The 15995-nt window shown below is 43.7% G+C and overlaps 1 protein-coding gene across 2 annotated transcripts in view; it reads right to left on the bottom strand.

The window, feature by feature from the left end:
* Tp53bp1 (tumor protein p53 binding protein 1) overlaps positions 1-15995 on the bottom strand; it is a 66763-nt gene that overhangs the window by 18436 nt on the left and 32332 nt on the right. For both annotated transcript variants that reach the window (XM_013010110.1, XM_013010109.1), the window contains 6 exons: positions 13541-13660; positions 12595-12798; positions 10252-10309; positions 7066-7158; positions 5797-6277; positions 1032-1184 (listed from right to left, as the gene is read on the bottom strand). In XM_013010110.1, coding sequence (XP_012865564.1) covers positions 1032-1184; positions 5797-6277; positions 7066-7158; positions 10252-10309; positions 12595-12798; positions 13541-13660 — 1109 coding nt within the window. The remainder of the gene's footprint in view (positions 1-1031; positions 1185-5796; positions 6278-7065; positions 7159-10251; positions 10310-12594; positions 12799-13540; positions 13661-15995) is intronic.

Below are 15995 nucleotides of genomic sequence, written 5' to 3'. Positions count from 1 at the left end.
GTTTCTCAAACTAATGTCAAGTGTTATTTAACATGAAAGCCATAAAGACCTATTACTGAATGAGAAATAAAAATGCTTCATGTAATAAAATTACATGACCAGAGTTTAATTCCTGAGCACAACTTCCTACATGGCTAGCAAACAGGATTAAAGTATCAGACAAAAATGAGACAAGGAAGACAATAGTTGTATATCTTGCCAATACTTGCCAGATCTTAAAATGTATTAAAAGACTCCAGATCTTTAATTCTAGAATATCTAATCTCAGCCAGTATTAGATCTAAACAAATTCAGCATTGATGTCATCCATTTACAAGTCAATAAATACCAATAACGTACTGACACTAGAAATTAAGTCTGCAGAGAAACCCACTGAAAAATAGAAGTGGATCTTCTTCCAGAAGCTCCATGACCACACAAAGTCAGCCGAGAAAACAAGCCAACCTGAAAACCAGTAAGGAAACACACAAATCTAGACTGGAGCTCCAAACTTCATTAGGGATTCCAAGAATTCAATATCATACATAAAAACTTCATACATGAGAGATTGTAACCATTATTCTGCAGCTTTAGCATTTTAGAACAAGATAAAGTAGGGAGAGATGAAAAAAAAAGAAACATTTGCTGCTGACCATGAAGGAAATGAAAGCAAAGATTCCTCAAGTTGTTTTTATAGAAAAGATCAGACTGACCCAACACCAAACAATGAATTTATAGTTGGAGAAACAGAAAGGAGACAGGGCCTTTCTTCTAACACAATTCTTGTGTCTTTTCTACTTAAAAACAAAAAAAAAAAGCTGGACTGGGAAGGTGGCTCAGTGGTAGAGCGCTTGGCATGAGGCCCTAGGTTCAATTCCTCAGCACCATATAAGAAAAAAGAAAAAAGCCGGAAGTGGTGCCGCGGCTCAAGTGGTAGAGTGCTCGCCTTGAGCTGAAGAGCTGAGGGACAGCGCCCAGGCCCAGAGTTCAGGCCCCACGACCCACAACAAACAAAACAAAACGAAACCTGGCACATAGACCAAGGGCATTACCTCAGTTACTTTCCTTTCTACTTCTGTTCCATCCACGTAATACACGTCTGTGATAACACGGGTGACAAGCGTGCGCACTTCGCGGATTGTTCTCATGTGACGGTGCAAGACATGTCCGTGCGGAGGCTGAGGCATATCAAACTCTTCTTCTCCCTGTGACAGACAGAAGATACAGAAGAGCAGGTCCCACTAAATGATCAGAGCCACACATCAGCTGCTTTTTTGTCTGTTTCTGAGGGGGTAACTAGGCTTGAACTCAGGGGTCTCACTCTTGTTTGGCTTTTTCATTCAAGACTGGAACTCTACCACTTTTGAGCCACAGGACTAGTTCCAGGTTTTTGTTGGTTAATTGGAGATAAGAATCTCTCAGACTTTTCTGTCAAACTGGTTTTGAACCAAAATCCTCCGATTTCAGCCTTCTGAGTAGCTGTTGAGGATTTACAAATCGAGTGTGATGACATTTTCCAGGTGTTTTGTTTTCTACTGGCTTGCAGATGAACTCAGCTATATAATAGGAAACCATTATGTAGCCAGAGATTAGGAGGTATCTATGTCAGCATGACTTGCCTTGACATGATATAGATCTAAAGCAAAACCACATATACCACTCATATCAAAGGATATTTAAGTGAATCTTTGATAGCTGAAAGTGCATAATTTTTTTTTGGGAGGGGGGTGTCAGTCGTGGGGCTTGAACTCTGGGCCTGGGCGCTGTCCCTGCGCTCTTCAGCTCACGGCGAGCGCTCTACCGCTTGAGCCACAGCACCACTTCCTGAAAGTGCATAATTTTAAAATTATAATTCTACTTTTTTTCTTGCCAGTATTGGGCTTCTAATTTTGGAGGGAGGGGCAATACCGAGTAGCCGTTCTAATTTTGATGACTTATCAGTGAGTATTAATTTTACATTTGTAACCATTCTTTAGAAAAGTAGAAATAGCTGGGCAGCTGGTGCTCACACCTATAATCCTAGCTACTCAAGAGACTTGAGAGCTGAGGATCACAGTTCATTCAAAGCCAGATAGGAATGTCAGTGAGACTCATCTCCAATTAACCATCAGAAAATCAGAAGTGGCGCCGTGGCTCAAGTGGCAGAGTGCTTACCTTGAGCTTAAGAGCTCAGAACAGTGCTCAGGCCCACAGTTCAAGCCTGAGGACAAAAAAAAAAAGGAAAAAAGAAAAATGTAGGAATTTGTTAGTCCAAATCTCAGCCAGTCTGTTTTCTATGTATTAGTAGCTGAAAAATCACAATTTATATAGGCTATGTGCCACTTTTAAGCATAGAGTGCTATAACATTTGAGTATATTCACAATGCAAACAATGTGAATCCTACTAACAGCCATCTCTAGAACTTTATCATTCCCAAATAAATCCTATACCCATCCAAAAATATCTATTATTCTAGCACTTCTAGCAGGAACAGCTAGCTCTTAGTTATTTTACACTGTCTAAAACTGGTATGTAGGGTCACCATAAGTTGTAGAAGTTCAGTAGTACTAGTAATTATAGTAAGAGCAATAATAAATAGGAGATCCTGTACCTGAAGGTATGGGTCCAAGGACCCCACTGAGAAAAGCCTGCGCCTGCTCAGAATGCCTAAAGCTCAGCACAGTTCTGGAATGCTTCATCCATTTCCTGCATTAGACTGCCTACTTCCCTTCCATACACACCATCTTTAACAAATGTAAGCTTTTCACTTTACCATTTAAATTAAGCACTTTAACTTAATGTTTACCTGGCTTTATAAAAGGCTTATTTTCACAAAATTAAGGGCAGGAAAACACTGAAGACAACACTGGTAACAGGAGACTGAATGAGAGAGCCTCTCTCATAACCCAACTGCAGATTGCACATGTAAGAATTTAAATATTTTGTTCTTGAAACATCTTGATTTCATTAAAATGTATTACTTTTTCTGATCATGCTTGGTCCAAACCATGTATGTCTATAGGATTGGCTCAAGTGGTAGAGCATGTACCTAGCAAGTGCAATATCCTGAACTTAAAATACCCAAGTAAATAAATAAAAGCATGTATGAATCCATGATACACAGGGCCTTCAGCCAAACTCAGTACTGAGCGTCTGGAGGCCTTGTGTCTTAATCTTCACATCTTAATGAAGGAGTGACCTCACAGCCAGGGTCTTACTACAAGTGTTCGCTGCCTCTTATCATTGTCGTGAGATTGAACACAGATAACTTCCCTTTCTGACAGATGGAGAATATGAAGAGATAAAGGATGGGGCTGGGAAGGTGGCTCAGTGATGAGAGCGCTTGCCTCCCCTGCACGAGGCCCTGGGTTTGATTCCTCAGCACCACATAAACAGAAAAAGCCGGAAGTGGCGCTGTGGCTCAGGTGGTAGAGCATCAGCCTTGAGCTGAAGAGCTGAGGGACAGCGCCCAGGCCCAGAGTTCAAGCCCCACTACCGACAAAAAAAAAAAAGATAAAGGACAATAACATCTAGTGGCTCTCATATGATTTCTACATTTAATTCTCTACACAAAGGCAGATAAAGCCAATTATTATATGGAATACAAATATTTTAAAAATGGAAAGAAACAGAAGCAAAGTAGAGCTTAGTTTAGCTGAGAAACTTAGCTCTTAGCTCTCAGAGACTGTTACTCTAGTGGCTCACTCTTGTAATCCTAGCTACTCAGGAGGCTGACACCTAAAGGACTGAAGTTTCAATCAGCCCTGGCAGAAAAAGTCTGAGACTAATCTCAAATGAACCAACAAAATACCAGACTGGAAGCATGGCTCAAGTGGTAAAGCACCATCCAAGAAAGTCATGCAAGAATACAAGGCTAGATACTGGGAAGAAAAAAGTGAGAGAGATTGAGAGAGAACAAGAGGGGAGGGAGAGCAAGGGGGAGAGAGGAGAGAAAGATGAGAGAAGAAGGGAAAGAAAAAAGGGGGGGAGAGAAGAAAGGGAGGCAGAAGGAAAGAAGAGGAGTGATGGAGAGAGGGAAGAAAGGAGGGAAGGAGGGAGGGAGGGAGGAAGAAGAGGAGAAATAAGAAGCAACAAACTAAACAAGTCAGATTTAAAAACAAAGACTCGCTGGGATCCCATTCCAGGTCTGCCACTAGTGACGGCAAATCCTTTTTTTAATCGCCCTTGAGTCTGGCCCTCGGGTTGGGTTTTAAGCAAACTGACAGCATATTCTAAGCTAAACATTCAATGAAACTCCACATTTGATAAACAGACAATCTGGACAATCAGAACACAAGATTTCCTAAGCTGATGGTAGCAAAAGTGGTCTAACTAGAGCAGCTGAAAGGCTGTGTAGCCAACTAACACCTTCCAAAATCGCCCTGCCAGGGACTTGAACATCACCCATGACATTTTGCAAACTGGCACTTACTTGTAAACACCTTTTTGCCTTTTGTTTTGGTTGCTTTTTTGTTTTGTCTGGGCTCAAACCCACAATCCTGATGTCTTAGCCTCCCCCGCTCCACATTATAGTCAGGCACCACCATGCCTGGCTTAACACGGACATCCCTCCCCTCACCACTACTCCATTTTCACTAAGACCAATCCTTTCCCACTCTATCCCCAAACCTGGTCTTCCGCTAGCCTCATTTTCACCAGTCCTGGCCTCTCTTTAGTGGCTTCCCATCTCCTTAGGCCTTTTCTCACCCATTCTTATCACTGTTCTTTCTGGCTCAGCACTGTGACACACTGTCGTCATATGCTTCTCCTATTCCTTTACTTTCTGATGCCATGGTGAAATGATTTGGGGAAAAAGAACAGAAAGCAGAGTAAGAATAACAGAAAGGAAAGACTTAATGTTCAAGAATATTATACAACCCAGACTGTACCCCTGGCTCTCTTTTCCAGTGAAGGCCTACTTGACAGACTAGCTCTATTCCACTTTACAGCTAACTATACTTTTCACTACCTTATCTCTGTCCTAGACAAACCCCATAGTCTTTTTTTTTTTGGGGGGGGGGTCTGGTCGTGGGGCCTGAACTCTGGGCCTGGGCGCTGTCCCTCAGCTCTTCAGCTCAAGGCTAGCGCTCTACCACCTGAGCCACAGCGCCACTTCCGGCTTTTTCCTTTTTGCTTATGTGGTGCTGAGGAATCGAACCCAGGGCCTCATGCATGCAGGGCAAGCGCTCTACCACTGAGCCACCTTCCCAGCCCTCCATAGGCTTAACTACTATCCTACCCAAAAATGTTAAAAGTTGTCATTAGTGCTGGGCCCTGGTGGCTCACACTTGTATCCTTGCTTCTCAGCAGGCTGAAATGTAAGGATTGTAGTTCAAAGCGGGACTGGACAGAACAGTCCATGAGACTCTTCTCTAATTAATCACCAGCAAACAAGAAGGAAAACTGTGAGTCAAAGTGGTAGAGTGCTAGCCTTAAGCAAAATTGCTCAGGGACAGCGTTTATGCCCAGAGTTCAAAACGCACAACCAATCCAAAAAACAAGTTGCCACTGAAAGTTCTACAACTTCAATTCTCTAATAATTCACACAGTCAAAAGCAAGGCCTCAGGCCAGGTGCCGGTGGCTCACGCCTGTAATCCTACTCAGGAGGCTGAGATCTGAGGATCACGGTTCAAAGCCAACCCAGGCAGGAAAGTCCATGAAACACTTATCTCCAATAAACCACAAGAAAACTGGAAGTGGCACTGTGGCTCAAGTGGTAGAGCTCTAGCCTTGAGCTGAAGAGCTGAGGGACAGTGTACAGGCCCAGAGCTCAAGCCCCACGACCAATCAAAAAAACAAAAAAGCAAGGGCTCTGAGCACCCTAGTCCATCCTCACCTGACTATGGAGAGACTCTGTTTCATCTCCAGGAGCACTGGCTGGTTTCTCACCAGTCCCCCTCTCAGTCTGTACGGTGGCATCTTGTTTTCCCGAGTTCTGGTCCACTGTACTGGTCCCTTGCTCACAGACATTCTTTACAGTCTGAGTTGCTGCTGAAACAGTTTCTGGGGCAAACAGGCAATGTTCCACAGTCTGGATTCCTATGTTATTTTGGGCAGGCCTTTCAATCAAGACCTTACTGGGTTTTTCCTGATTGACACTCCATCCTTCTCCGTGGCCTTCTCGCACATCTGTCTCCATCGCTTCTCCTCCAGGGCTGGCTGGCTCGTGCGCGGCTCTCTGGTGTGGAGCGGCAGCAGCAGGAGCCTTGACAGAACCGATGGGCCCCACAGGCTGCTCACTCTGCCTGGTCCTTTGGTCACCATCCAATTTCTTTTTCTCCTCTTCCTGAGTACTAGGAAAATCAAGGTAGTTCCCCCTGAAAATAAAACAGAAAGAAACTGTGTTTGATTTTTTCATATGGCTTGTCTCCTTAGAAACTCATGTTAGAACTTCATTTCAGAGCTAGGCGCAGTGATGCACACCTATAATTTTAGCACTCAAAGAGACCAGAGGGTGAATTCAAGGACAACCTGGGTTATGCAGCAAATTCTGTTTCACAAAAATATACCAAAGCCATCATTGTGCTGCTGAAGTATTAAAAAAGTAACAGCTAAATCCAACTACAGTACTTTCAAGTTGAGAGCTTTGGGAGGTAATTAAGATCAGGTAAGGTAATCAACATTCTGTAAGAAGAAAAATCAAGCCGGGCGCTGGTGGCTCATGCCTGTAATCCTAGCTACAAGGGAAAGCCTATTTTGACAATTTTAGTAACAAAAGAATGAAGAGGCTCAAGGACAGCCTAGGCAGCACAGGGTAAGAGCCAATCCCAGCCAGGTATCAGTGGCTCACGTCACTGATTCTAGCTACTCAGGAGGCTGAGATCTGAGGATCTCAATTCAAAGCCTGCCCAGGCAGGAAAGTCCTAGAGACTCTTATCTTCAATAGCCCACTCAGAACATGAGAAGTGGCGCTGTGGCTCAAGTGGTAGAGCGCTAGCCTTGAGCTGAAGAGCTGAGGACAGCACCCAGGCCCAGAGTTCAGGCCCCACAACCAACCAAAAACTAAAGACCCCAGCTCAAAAAAACAAAAACTAAACTCACACAACAATAGTAATATATATAAGGAATGGACACAGTCCAAAGGCAGCAGCCGTGCCGTGCTTACCCAGCGGGCGCAGCACAGCCCTCCTCACCTCCAGCCTCATCCGCTCGCTGGGCTTCACGGATGCAGCTCAACACTGACATAGTCTTCTGGGGACTAAGGTAATACAGTAGAGCGATGCATCATGTTAGTGTTGAAGGGAAACGTACCTCTTGAGATTATCTTTTTAGAGAAAAAAAGGAATCCTTCCTCTGCAGCTTAATCTCCAAACTACCTTAGACTAAACTGCCACGTCATCATATATGTTTCAAACAAATACAACAAAAAACCATTCAAGGAAAGTCACTGGATACAAGGTAGGCAGAGAACTACATTAAATACTAGAAAGACATAGTCAGCAAAGCCCAGACTGTAGAAAACTACACAGCAAACTAACCTAGTTCCTTCCATAGACAATTTGCAAGAGAGGGCAGAAAAAGAGGGACTGATATGCTATAATTTCAAAAGACAAGTCAAAGCCAGGCACTGATGGCTTCTGGCTGGAATCCTAGCTACTCTGGAGTCTGAGATCTGAGGATCACGGTTTGAAGCCAGCCTGGACACAAAAGTCTCTATGAGATGTTTATCCCCAATTTATCACTCAAAACACAAAGTGGGCAGGGCACTGGTCGCTCACACCTGTAATCCTGACTACTCAGGAGGCTGAGATCTGAGGACCGTGGTTCAAAGTCAGCCCAGGAAGGAAAGTCCATGAGCCGAGAAGTGGTTGCTGTGGCTCAAGTGGTAGAGAGCTAACCTTGAGCTGAAGAACTGAGGGATAGTGTCTAAGCCCAGAGTTCAAGCCCCATGACTGACAAAAAAAAAAAAACCAAACCACTGGAAATGGAGCTGTGGCTCAAGTAGTAGAGCATTCTCCTTGAGCAAAAAGCAGCTCAGGAACAGCACCCAGACCCAGAGTTCAAGCCCTAAGACCAGCAAATAAACAAATGAAATAATAACCAGCACAATAAAAGAACTAAAGGCATGACTCAGCAGTAAACCACCTGTCTAGCAAATACAAGGTCCTGAGTTCAAATCCCAGTGCTGCCAAAACAAGTCCACGCAGCAAATAATCTAAGACATAGAACACATCACAGGATTATGTAAGGGATCAGAAATCACAAATCAGGGTCAAGTATTTTTATGACCTGAGAGCAAGCCAATCCATCTAGGCATGATTAAAAGTGACAAAGGAAGTTTTAATTACACTATGTGCACTAGAAAAGGGGTCCTGCAACTACCTTGTCCTGGGCTAGCTACCTAGAACCAAGAGCAGCCTTGGCCTCCAAGCCTCCAAGCAGCAGCCTCGACCTTAATTAGTCAGTTTGCAAACCTCAGTCTTAAAAACCTCCAACCTAGCGGGGCGCTGGTGGCTCACATCAGTAATCCTAGCTACTCAGGAGGCTGATATCTGAGGATCACAGTTCAAAGTCAGCCCGGGCAGGAAAGGCCATGAGACTCATCTCCAATAAACTACTCAGAAAACTGGAAATGGTGCTGTGTGGCTCAAGTGGTAGAGCGCTAGCCTTGAGCTGAAGAGCTGGGGGACAGCGCCCAGGCCCAGAGTTCAGGCCCCACAACTGACCAAAAAAAAAAACCCCTCCAATCCCAGACCTCCAAAGCTCCAAAGGGGAAGGCTTTTCCTTCCTTCCTCTTCCTCTGCAGGCCTCTCCACTCTCCAAAGGCCGCCCCCGCTCTGCTGGGGAGGCGCCTCTCCACTCTGCCCTGGCAGAGGCCTCAGGCCTCTCCACAGGCTGCTCTGCTTTGGGGCTCTGGTTGGTGCCTCTTGCCCTCTTTCTCCCCACCATGTCTCTCCAGCACCCCGCCCCTCAGAACACGCAGCCTATATATAGGCTCTGCTCCTCCCCTACTCCAACGGCTCTAACGGCTTCAACGGCCACTCCCCTTCCAAGCTGTCCACTGCCCATCGTTTTTTTTTGGTCGGTGATGGGTCTTGAACTGAGGACCTGGGCACTGTCCCTCAGCGCTTAAGCTCAAGGCGAGTGCTCTACAATTTGAACCACAGTACCACTTCGGGTTTTCTAATGGTTTACTGGAGATAAAAGTGTCTCACGGACTTTCTTGCCCGGGCTGGCTTTGAACCGTGAACCTCATGATCTCAGCTTCCTGAGTAGCCAGGATTATAAGCATGAGCCACGGGCGCCTGGCTTACAACCCATTCTTGACGGCTGTGGCCAGCTCACCCCGTGGGGCGGTGCATCAGCCTCTTGGTGTCCTGCGCCCTCCCGTCGAATGGTCCACAGAGCGGGTCCCGCTGCTTGTTTGTCCTCAAACTATTTTGCTTTTTTTTTTTTTTGATCATCATGGGGCCTGAACTCTGGGCCTGAGCGCTGTCCCTCAGCTCTTCAGCTCAAAGCTACCGCTCTACCACTTGAGCCACAGTGCTACTTCCGGCTTTTTCTGCTTATGTAGTACTGAGGACTCGAACCCAGGGCCTCATGCGTTGGAGGTAAGAACTCTACCACTGAGCCACCTTCCCAGACCCACGCTTTAATTTTTAAATATCCATATTTCTCTTTAAAACACTGGAAGATTGAGAACAGTAAATTTGCATTAGCAAGTGACAACCATTGGCAATGTAGCTGAGCACCCTTTTAAGTGGGACACACTTTCAGTCCAGCACCCTCAACACTCCAGCAGTTGTATACCTACTCTGCCCTACCGATTTAGGGTAGGTGCCTCATATCTGATTTATCAATCCTCACCTATGCTTCACCAACTCCTGCAGCGAATTTTATGCAAGTGACTCATGCCAGAAACAAATGACAACTGTATTCTCAGACAGTAGATGGCAAAGCTTCACCAACAGGGTTACATTTTACTGGGAGCAATACAGCAATCACAACAGCTTAATAGAGTAGCTAGTTTGGCAAGAGAGAAAATGGCCGGCGGCTGTGGCTGAGTATGGAAGTACAGAAGGAACATGTCTACAGCTATCCCTTCCCTCTTCAATTTTTTTCCTCACCACTGGCAACAGAAAAAGAGCAGCAAAAGAGGAAAAGCCTTTACATACCTTAAATCTAACAAAAGCATTGTTGTCTTAAAATTAAGAAAGCATATGATCAAATTCAACACACTGCTACAATCATTAAGTTGAATTTCACTTTTTCATCTGGAGATATATCAGCCCCTCCTCATTACCAGCAGCTTTGTACTGAAGCTCTCCAAATAGCAACCAGCTCCAGTTACCTGGCAACAGCCTCAGCAAGAGCAGCAGATCCATTTTTTCTTTCACTAGTTACTGGCTCTGAATAAAAACAAATGCAAGGAGAGAAACAAAAGAGAAATATAATTCATACCTAAGAACCTTTATCCTGCTCAACTAATATTTGAAACAAATTACAAAAAGACAGAAATAAAACTAATAAATGAACATAAACGATGCCTTATCACTTAATAGCACACATGTTGTTCATTCGCACCAATTCTTTCAAAATTTCTATACAAAATCATTTGACAACAAATACAATGCAATGAATTATTAAACTAACATGTTCAAATAAAAATTAAGCCATCTGAATTAAAATTCATCTTCCTTCACATAGAAATTATATATGAAAAAATTAAAACTTCAAATAAATTGAAAATTATAATCCCCCCCACCAAAAAAAAAAAAAAACCACTTGCTAGGCATGGGTGACTTATGTCTGTAATCCTAGCTTCTCAGGAGGCTGAGATCTGAAAATAAAAGTTCAAAGCCAGCCTGGGGACTAAGAACATGGCTTAGTAGTAGAGTACTTGCTTCCTGGGTTTGATTTCTAAGTACCACATAACCAGAAAAAGCCAGAAGTAACACTTGGTTCAAGTGGTAGAGTGCTAGCCTTGAGCCAAAGCAGCTCAGGAACAGTGCCCAGGCCCTGAGTTCAAGCACCAAGACTGGCAAAAAAAAAAAAAGGGGGGGGGCTGGGAAGGTGGCTCAGTGGTAGAGCGCTTGCCTTGCATGCTCGAGGCCCTGGGTTCGATTCCTCAGCACCACATAAGCTAAAAGAAAAAAGCCAGAAGTGGCGCTGTGGCTCAAGTGGTAGAGCGTTAGCCTTGAGCTGAGGGACAGCGCTCAGCCCTAGAGTTCAGGCCCCACGACCGGACCCAAAAAAAAAAAAAAAAAAAGACAGCCCAGGCAGGAAAGTCTATGAGATGCATCTCCAATTAAGTACACATACAAAAAAAGAAGTGGATATGTTGCTCAAATAGTAGAGTGCTAGTCTTAAGCCAAAAAAAAGACAACTCTGGGAAAGCATGTAGGCCCTGAGTTCAAGCCCCAGGACCCACACACACGAAGAAAAACTCAAAATCTATTAGACTGATGTACAGATTTAGAGTGCTATTTTAGGGATATCTGCAAATAGAAGGTACTTCCAAAATACTCAGAACAGGTAAGTGAAAGGCATTTCCAAGAAAAAAACTGCAGCAAAGGCTTAAAGATGCTACTGAAAAGAAGCCCATACTTTCACAGAATGTCACCAAATATGTCAAGGGATTGAAATTTGCTTTTAAACATTTCTAAAATATTCATGACTTAATATGATCTCAGCAGTCCATATAGGAGTCAGCTGAAGTTCAGAGGAGAGGGTCCTGGCCTATACAGAGAAACGTGGCTCTGGCCCAGGCTCCTGAACTTGTAAGTCCAAAAATGACTTTGTTATTTCTGAGTCTGTTTCCTCATGTAGAAGAGAAAACAAGACCAACTTCACGGTTTTTCTTTTTCTTTTTTTTTTGGGGGGTCCGGTCATGGGCCTGAACTCTGAGCCTGGGCGCTGTCCCTCAGCTCTTCAGCTCAAGGCTAGCACTCTACCACTTGAGCCACAGCGCCACTTCCGGCTTTTTTCTTTTTACTTATGTAGCGCTGAGGAATCGAACTCAGGGCATCAGGCATGCAAGACAAGCGCTGTACCACTGAGCCACCTTCCCAGCCCAAAGACACAAAGATTTAACATAACTGATCCTTTTTGTTTTTTTTTTGTTTTCTTTTGCTTTTGGTGGTGGTGGGGCTTAAACTCTGGGCCTAGGTGCTGTCCCTCAGCTTTTCAGCTCTACCACTTGAACCACACTTCCAGTTTTCTGGTAGTTTATTGGAGGTAAGTCTTACGGACTTTCCTGCCCTGGCTGATCCTTAGCCTTCAGCCTCCTGAGTAACTAGGATTATAGGCGTGAGCCACTGGCACCCAGCACTACTTCTGTATTCTACCACATGAAACAACCTGAAATTCATACTAAAGTAGTAAACACACATTCATAATGTAAACTCATAATCCTACATTCCCTGCTATCTCAATGCTTTCTGAATATGAAAAGCAATTACTTAACAGAAATACCAGTTTAACAGAGGTATAAACAACATAATCTATAAGATGAGGCATCTTCAGTAACACATCACAGTAAACAGGGACTAACTGAAGAATGAAATCTTGTAAGACTTTACAAAAAAAAATTTATAATTACAAATATAGCAATCATTACACAGAAGATAATTAATACTTCCCCAGTTGATCTAGAGCTAGTAGTTACCCAATATTAATATAAAAGAAAACTTACTTTCCAGACTAAACTGCAAAGACTCTTCACTTGCCTCTGTCTCAGGACTAACCAGTTTCATTCTTAGACAGAGTTTATCATCCATTTCTGGGACAGACCCAGAATCCCCTTTTTCACTTGTAAGTATGGGATCGTTGGTCTCCACCATGCTTTCAGACATAACATCACTGGTTGCTATGGTGCTTTCTGGATAGTTGCTAATATCTGAAAGAAGGGAAGCAAGAAGGAAGAACGAACACTAAATTACAGAAATAAAAAGCAGCATTATCAAAGTCATCAATTTGCCTGTATGACTCCACCACTCTGCAGTACTAAAGGGAGTTCCTAGGATAGATCCTGTCACAAGTATCAACAACTAAGAACTAGTATTGACACCTGGTCTTAAGAGGAGCAACAGGATTCAGTTCCACTTCTGCATCTGGACAAAGGATGCTCCATGAGCCCTCAGCCAAGCCACATCTGCCAGCATCAGGCAAAGGTAGCAGGAGACTCCAGACGGCATGACTGTTACCTCCCAGCACTGACTAGAGAAAACAAATAGGTTAATGTAGAAGTCTACTGGCTGATTCAGAGGAGGAGGAGCTAAGTTTTTCTTGCCCTGTCAAGCCGCAGACTGATTAGCTAGGGGAATGAATAAATAGTACTTATATCCAACTTTCTTTCTTATAGTACAGTTCTTTATCACTACCCACTACTCATTTTATTACTTTGCAAGTAACAAGCTAAAATTCTTATACTTTCCCTCTTCCTTCCCTCCACCCTTTCTTTCCTTCCTCTCAATACCTGTCATGTCCTGGGAGTAAAAAATCTCTGAATCAAATACCATGGCACCAGTCTTCAAAACAAAAACCTTATCAGTGAGTCAGACCCAACTCTTCAGAGCTAAAACTATCACCTGCATAAAGAATGATATCTTGGAAATCCACTTTTTTTTCAATTCACTCACCAATAGGAGTACTATGTCTCTTGGGCTCCAATTTTAGGTGCCCAATAAGAGGTGGGGTTGCGCCAGTCAATGGTGGAATAATATCACCTTCTTTAGGCAAAGTAAAATGAAATGGGGTTTCTGAAACAAATGAACAAAAACAAAATAAACAAAAAGCAAACTCAGAAATACAAACAGAAGTGTAAAATAAGCAAAAATGAGGAAAACCGAAAAAAAAAATTCTCTTTGCTCCAAACCTCTTATTCCTATGACTTTAACCACGCCTCCAAACCAACACCCTACTCTTGTTCTGCTTTCTTTACAGCCATCAATAACAGGACTGACAAAAGAAATGACCAGAGCACAACCAAAGGATACCCCAACATTTGGAGAGCCTGAGAAACTCAGGTCTGCAGTGAGACAGTACATTGGAAAGAGAAATATAAACTTAGATTCTTTCAAGTCTAGGTAGTATTTGGTATTTACCACTGTTAACCTGTCTTGAAGTCTACAGGAGTCTCCAAAAGTTTAATTATTAATACTTACAATTTGCAACCTACTCAAAGAGCACAATGTATCTCACAGGTCAAAGAACTTCAGACTATTCTTTCAGAAATATACAGATTTTTTTTTTGGGGGGGGGGGGTCCAGGCCTGGGCGCTGTTCCTCAGCTCTTCAGCTCAAGGTTAGCGCTCTACCACTTGAGCCACAGTGCAATTTCTGGCTTTTTTTTTCCTGCTTATGTGGTGCTGAGGAATTGAACCCAGGGCCTCATGCATGCAAGGCAAGCACTTTAACCACTGAGCCACCTTCCCAGCCCCAGAAATACAAAGATTTCTGGGGTCAGCAGTACTCATCAACACTCACTCTAGTTGCCAAAGTAGTAAATGTTCATATCTCAATTTTTGTACAATAATAAAGCCCACACTTAAAGCATTCTGAGCATATACATTTAGTTGTTATTAAATTATTACAAGCATTAAAAACATCTGATTAAAAAAATGTCAAGGGCTGGGAATGTGGCTTGCCTAACATACATGAAGCCCAAAATTCAATTCCTCATTACCTCATACACAGAAAAAGCCAGAAGTGGCGCTGTGGCTCAAGTGGTAGAGCTCTAACCTTGAGTAAAAGAAAGCTCAGGGACAGTGCCCAGGCCTTAAGTTCAAGGACTTGGGGGGGGGGGGGGGGGGGGGGGGGAGGGGGGGAGAGGAGAAGAAGACGAGCAGAGAATCAAGACATGAGTAAAATTTTGTTGTCATTGGTTGTGGGGCTTAAAATCAGGGCCTAGACACTGTCCCTAAGCTTTTACTCTCAAGGCTAGTGTTCTACCACTTTGAGCCACAACTCTACTTCTGGTTTTCTGGTGGTTAATTGGAGTTAGGAGTCTCCTGGACTTTTTCCTGCTGGGAAAAAGTGGGCTGGCTTCAAACTGTGATCCTCTGATCTCAATCTCCTAAAGTAGCTAAAATTACAGGCATGAGCCACCAGTACCCAGCATGACTTTTTTTTTTTTTTTTGGTCCGGTCGTGGGGCCTGAACTCTGGGCCTGGGCACTGTCCCTCAGCTCTTCAGCTGAAAGCTAGAGTTCTACCACTTGAGCCACAGCGCCACTTCCGGCTTTTTTGTTTTTGCTTATGTGGTGCTGAGAGGAATCGAACCCAGGGCCTCAGGCATGCAAGGCAAGCACTTTAACCACTGAGCCACCTTCCCAGCCCCCAGCATGACTTTTAACTAGGTCACAGTTCCAAATTCTTGGTAACTAGAATTAATAAATGGCTAAGGTCACATTTTCTGGTTTCCTAATTATTATCTCTTTTAAGTAAAATGAAAATGTCTGAGAGAAACTACAATGTTTCTGCACCGCAAAGGACACAGCTACTAAACTAAAAAGATAGCCAACATACTGGGTGAAGATCTTTACCAGCAATATATCCAACAAGGGCCTAATAAATCCAAAGTACACAAGGAACACAAGAAACTAACACCAGCTAGCATTGAGGACTCACACCTGTAATCCTAGCTACTCAGGAGGCTGAGATCTGAGGATCACAGTTCAAAGCCAGCACAGGCAAGAAAGTCCTTGAAACTCATCTCCAAATAAGCACCAAAAAGGCCAAAAGTAGGCTCAAGTGGTAAAGCACTAGCCTTGAACAAAAAAAAAGTTAGGGACAGTGCCTAAGCCCTGATTTTAAGCCCCAGGAACAGCACAAAAACAAAATAAAAAGTCTTTAGAAATAAAGTATGAAAATAAATCAACTTAGCTAAAGAAACTTTAAAGAGTATAAAAGGAGGGCTGGGAAGGTGGCTCAGTGATAAGAGTGCTTGCCTTGCATCCATAAGGCTCTGGGTTCAATTCCTCAGTACCACATAAGTAGAAAAAGCTGGAAGTGGTGCTGTGGCTCAAGTGGTAGAGCACTCGCCTTGAGCTGAAGAGCTGAGGGACAGCGCCCAGGCCTAGAGTCCAAGCCCCACG

The sequence above is a fragment of the Dipodomys ordii genome, unplaced genomic scaffold, assembly GCF_000151885.1.
Source record: "Dipodomys ordii isolate 6190 unplaced genomic scaffold, Dord_2.0 Scaffold11, whole genome shotgun sequence".
NCBI lineage: Eukaryota > Metazoa > Chordata > Mammalia > Rodentia > Heteromyidae > Dipodomys > Dipodomys ordii.
Note: the sequence above shows the minus strand (reverse complement) of the source record. Positions and strands in the feature narration are given on the sequence as shown.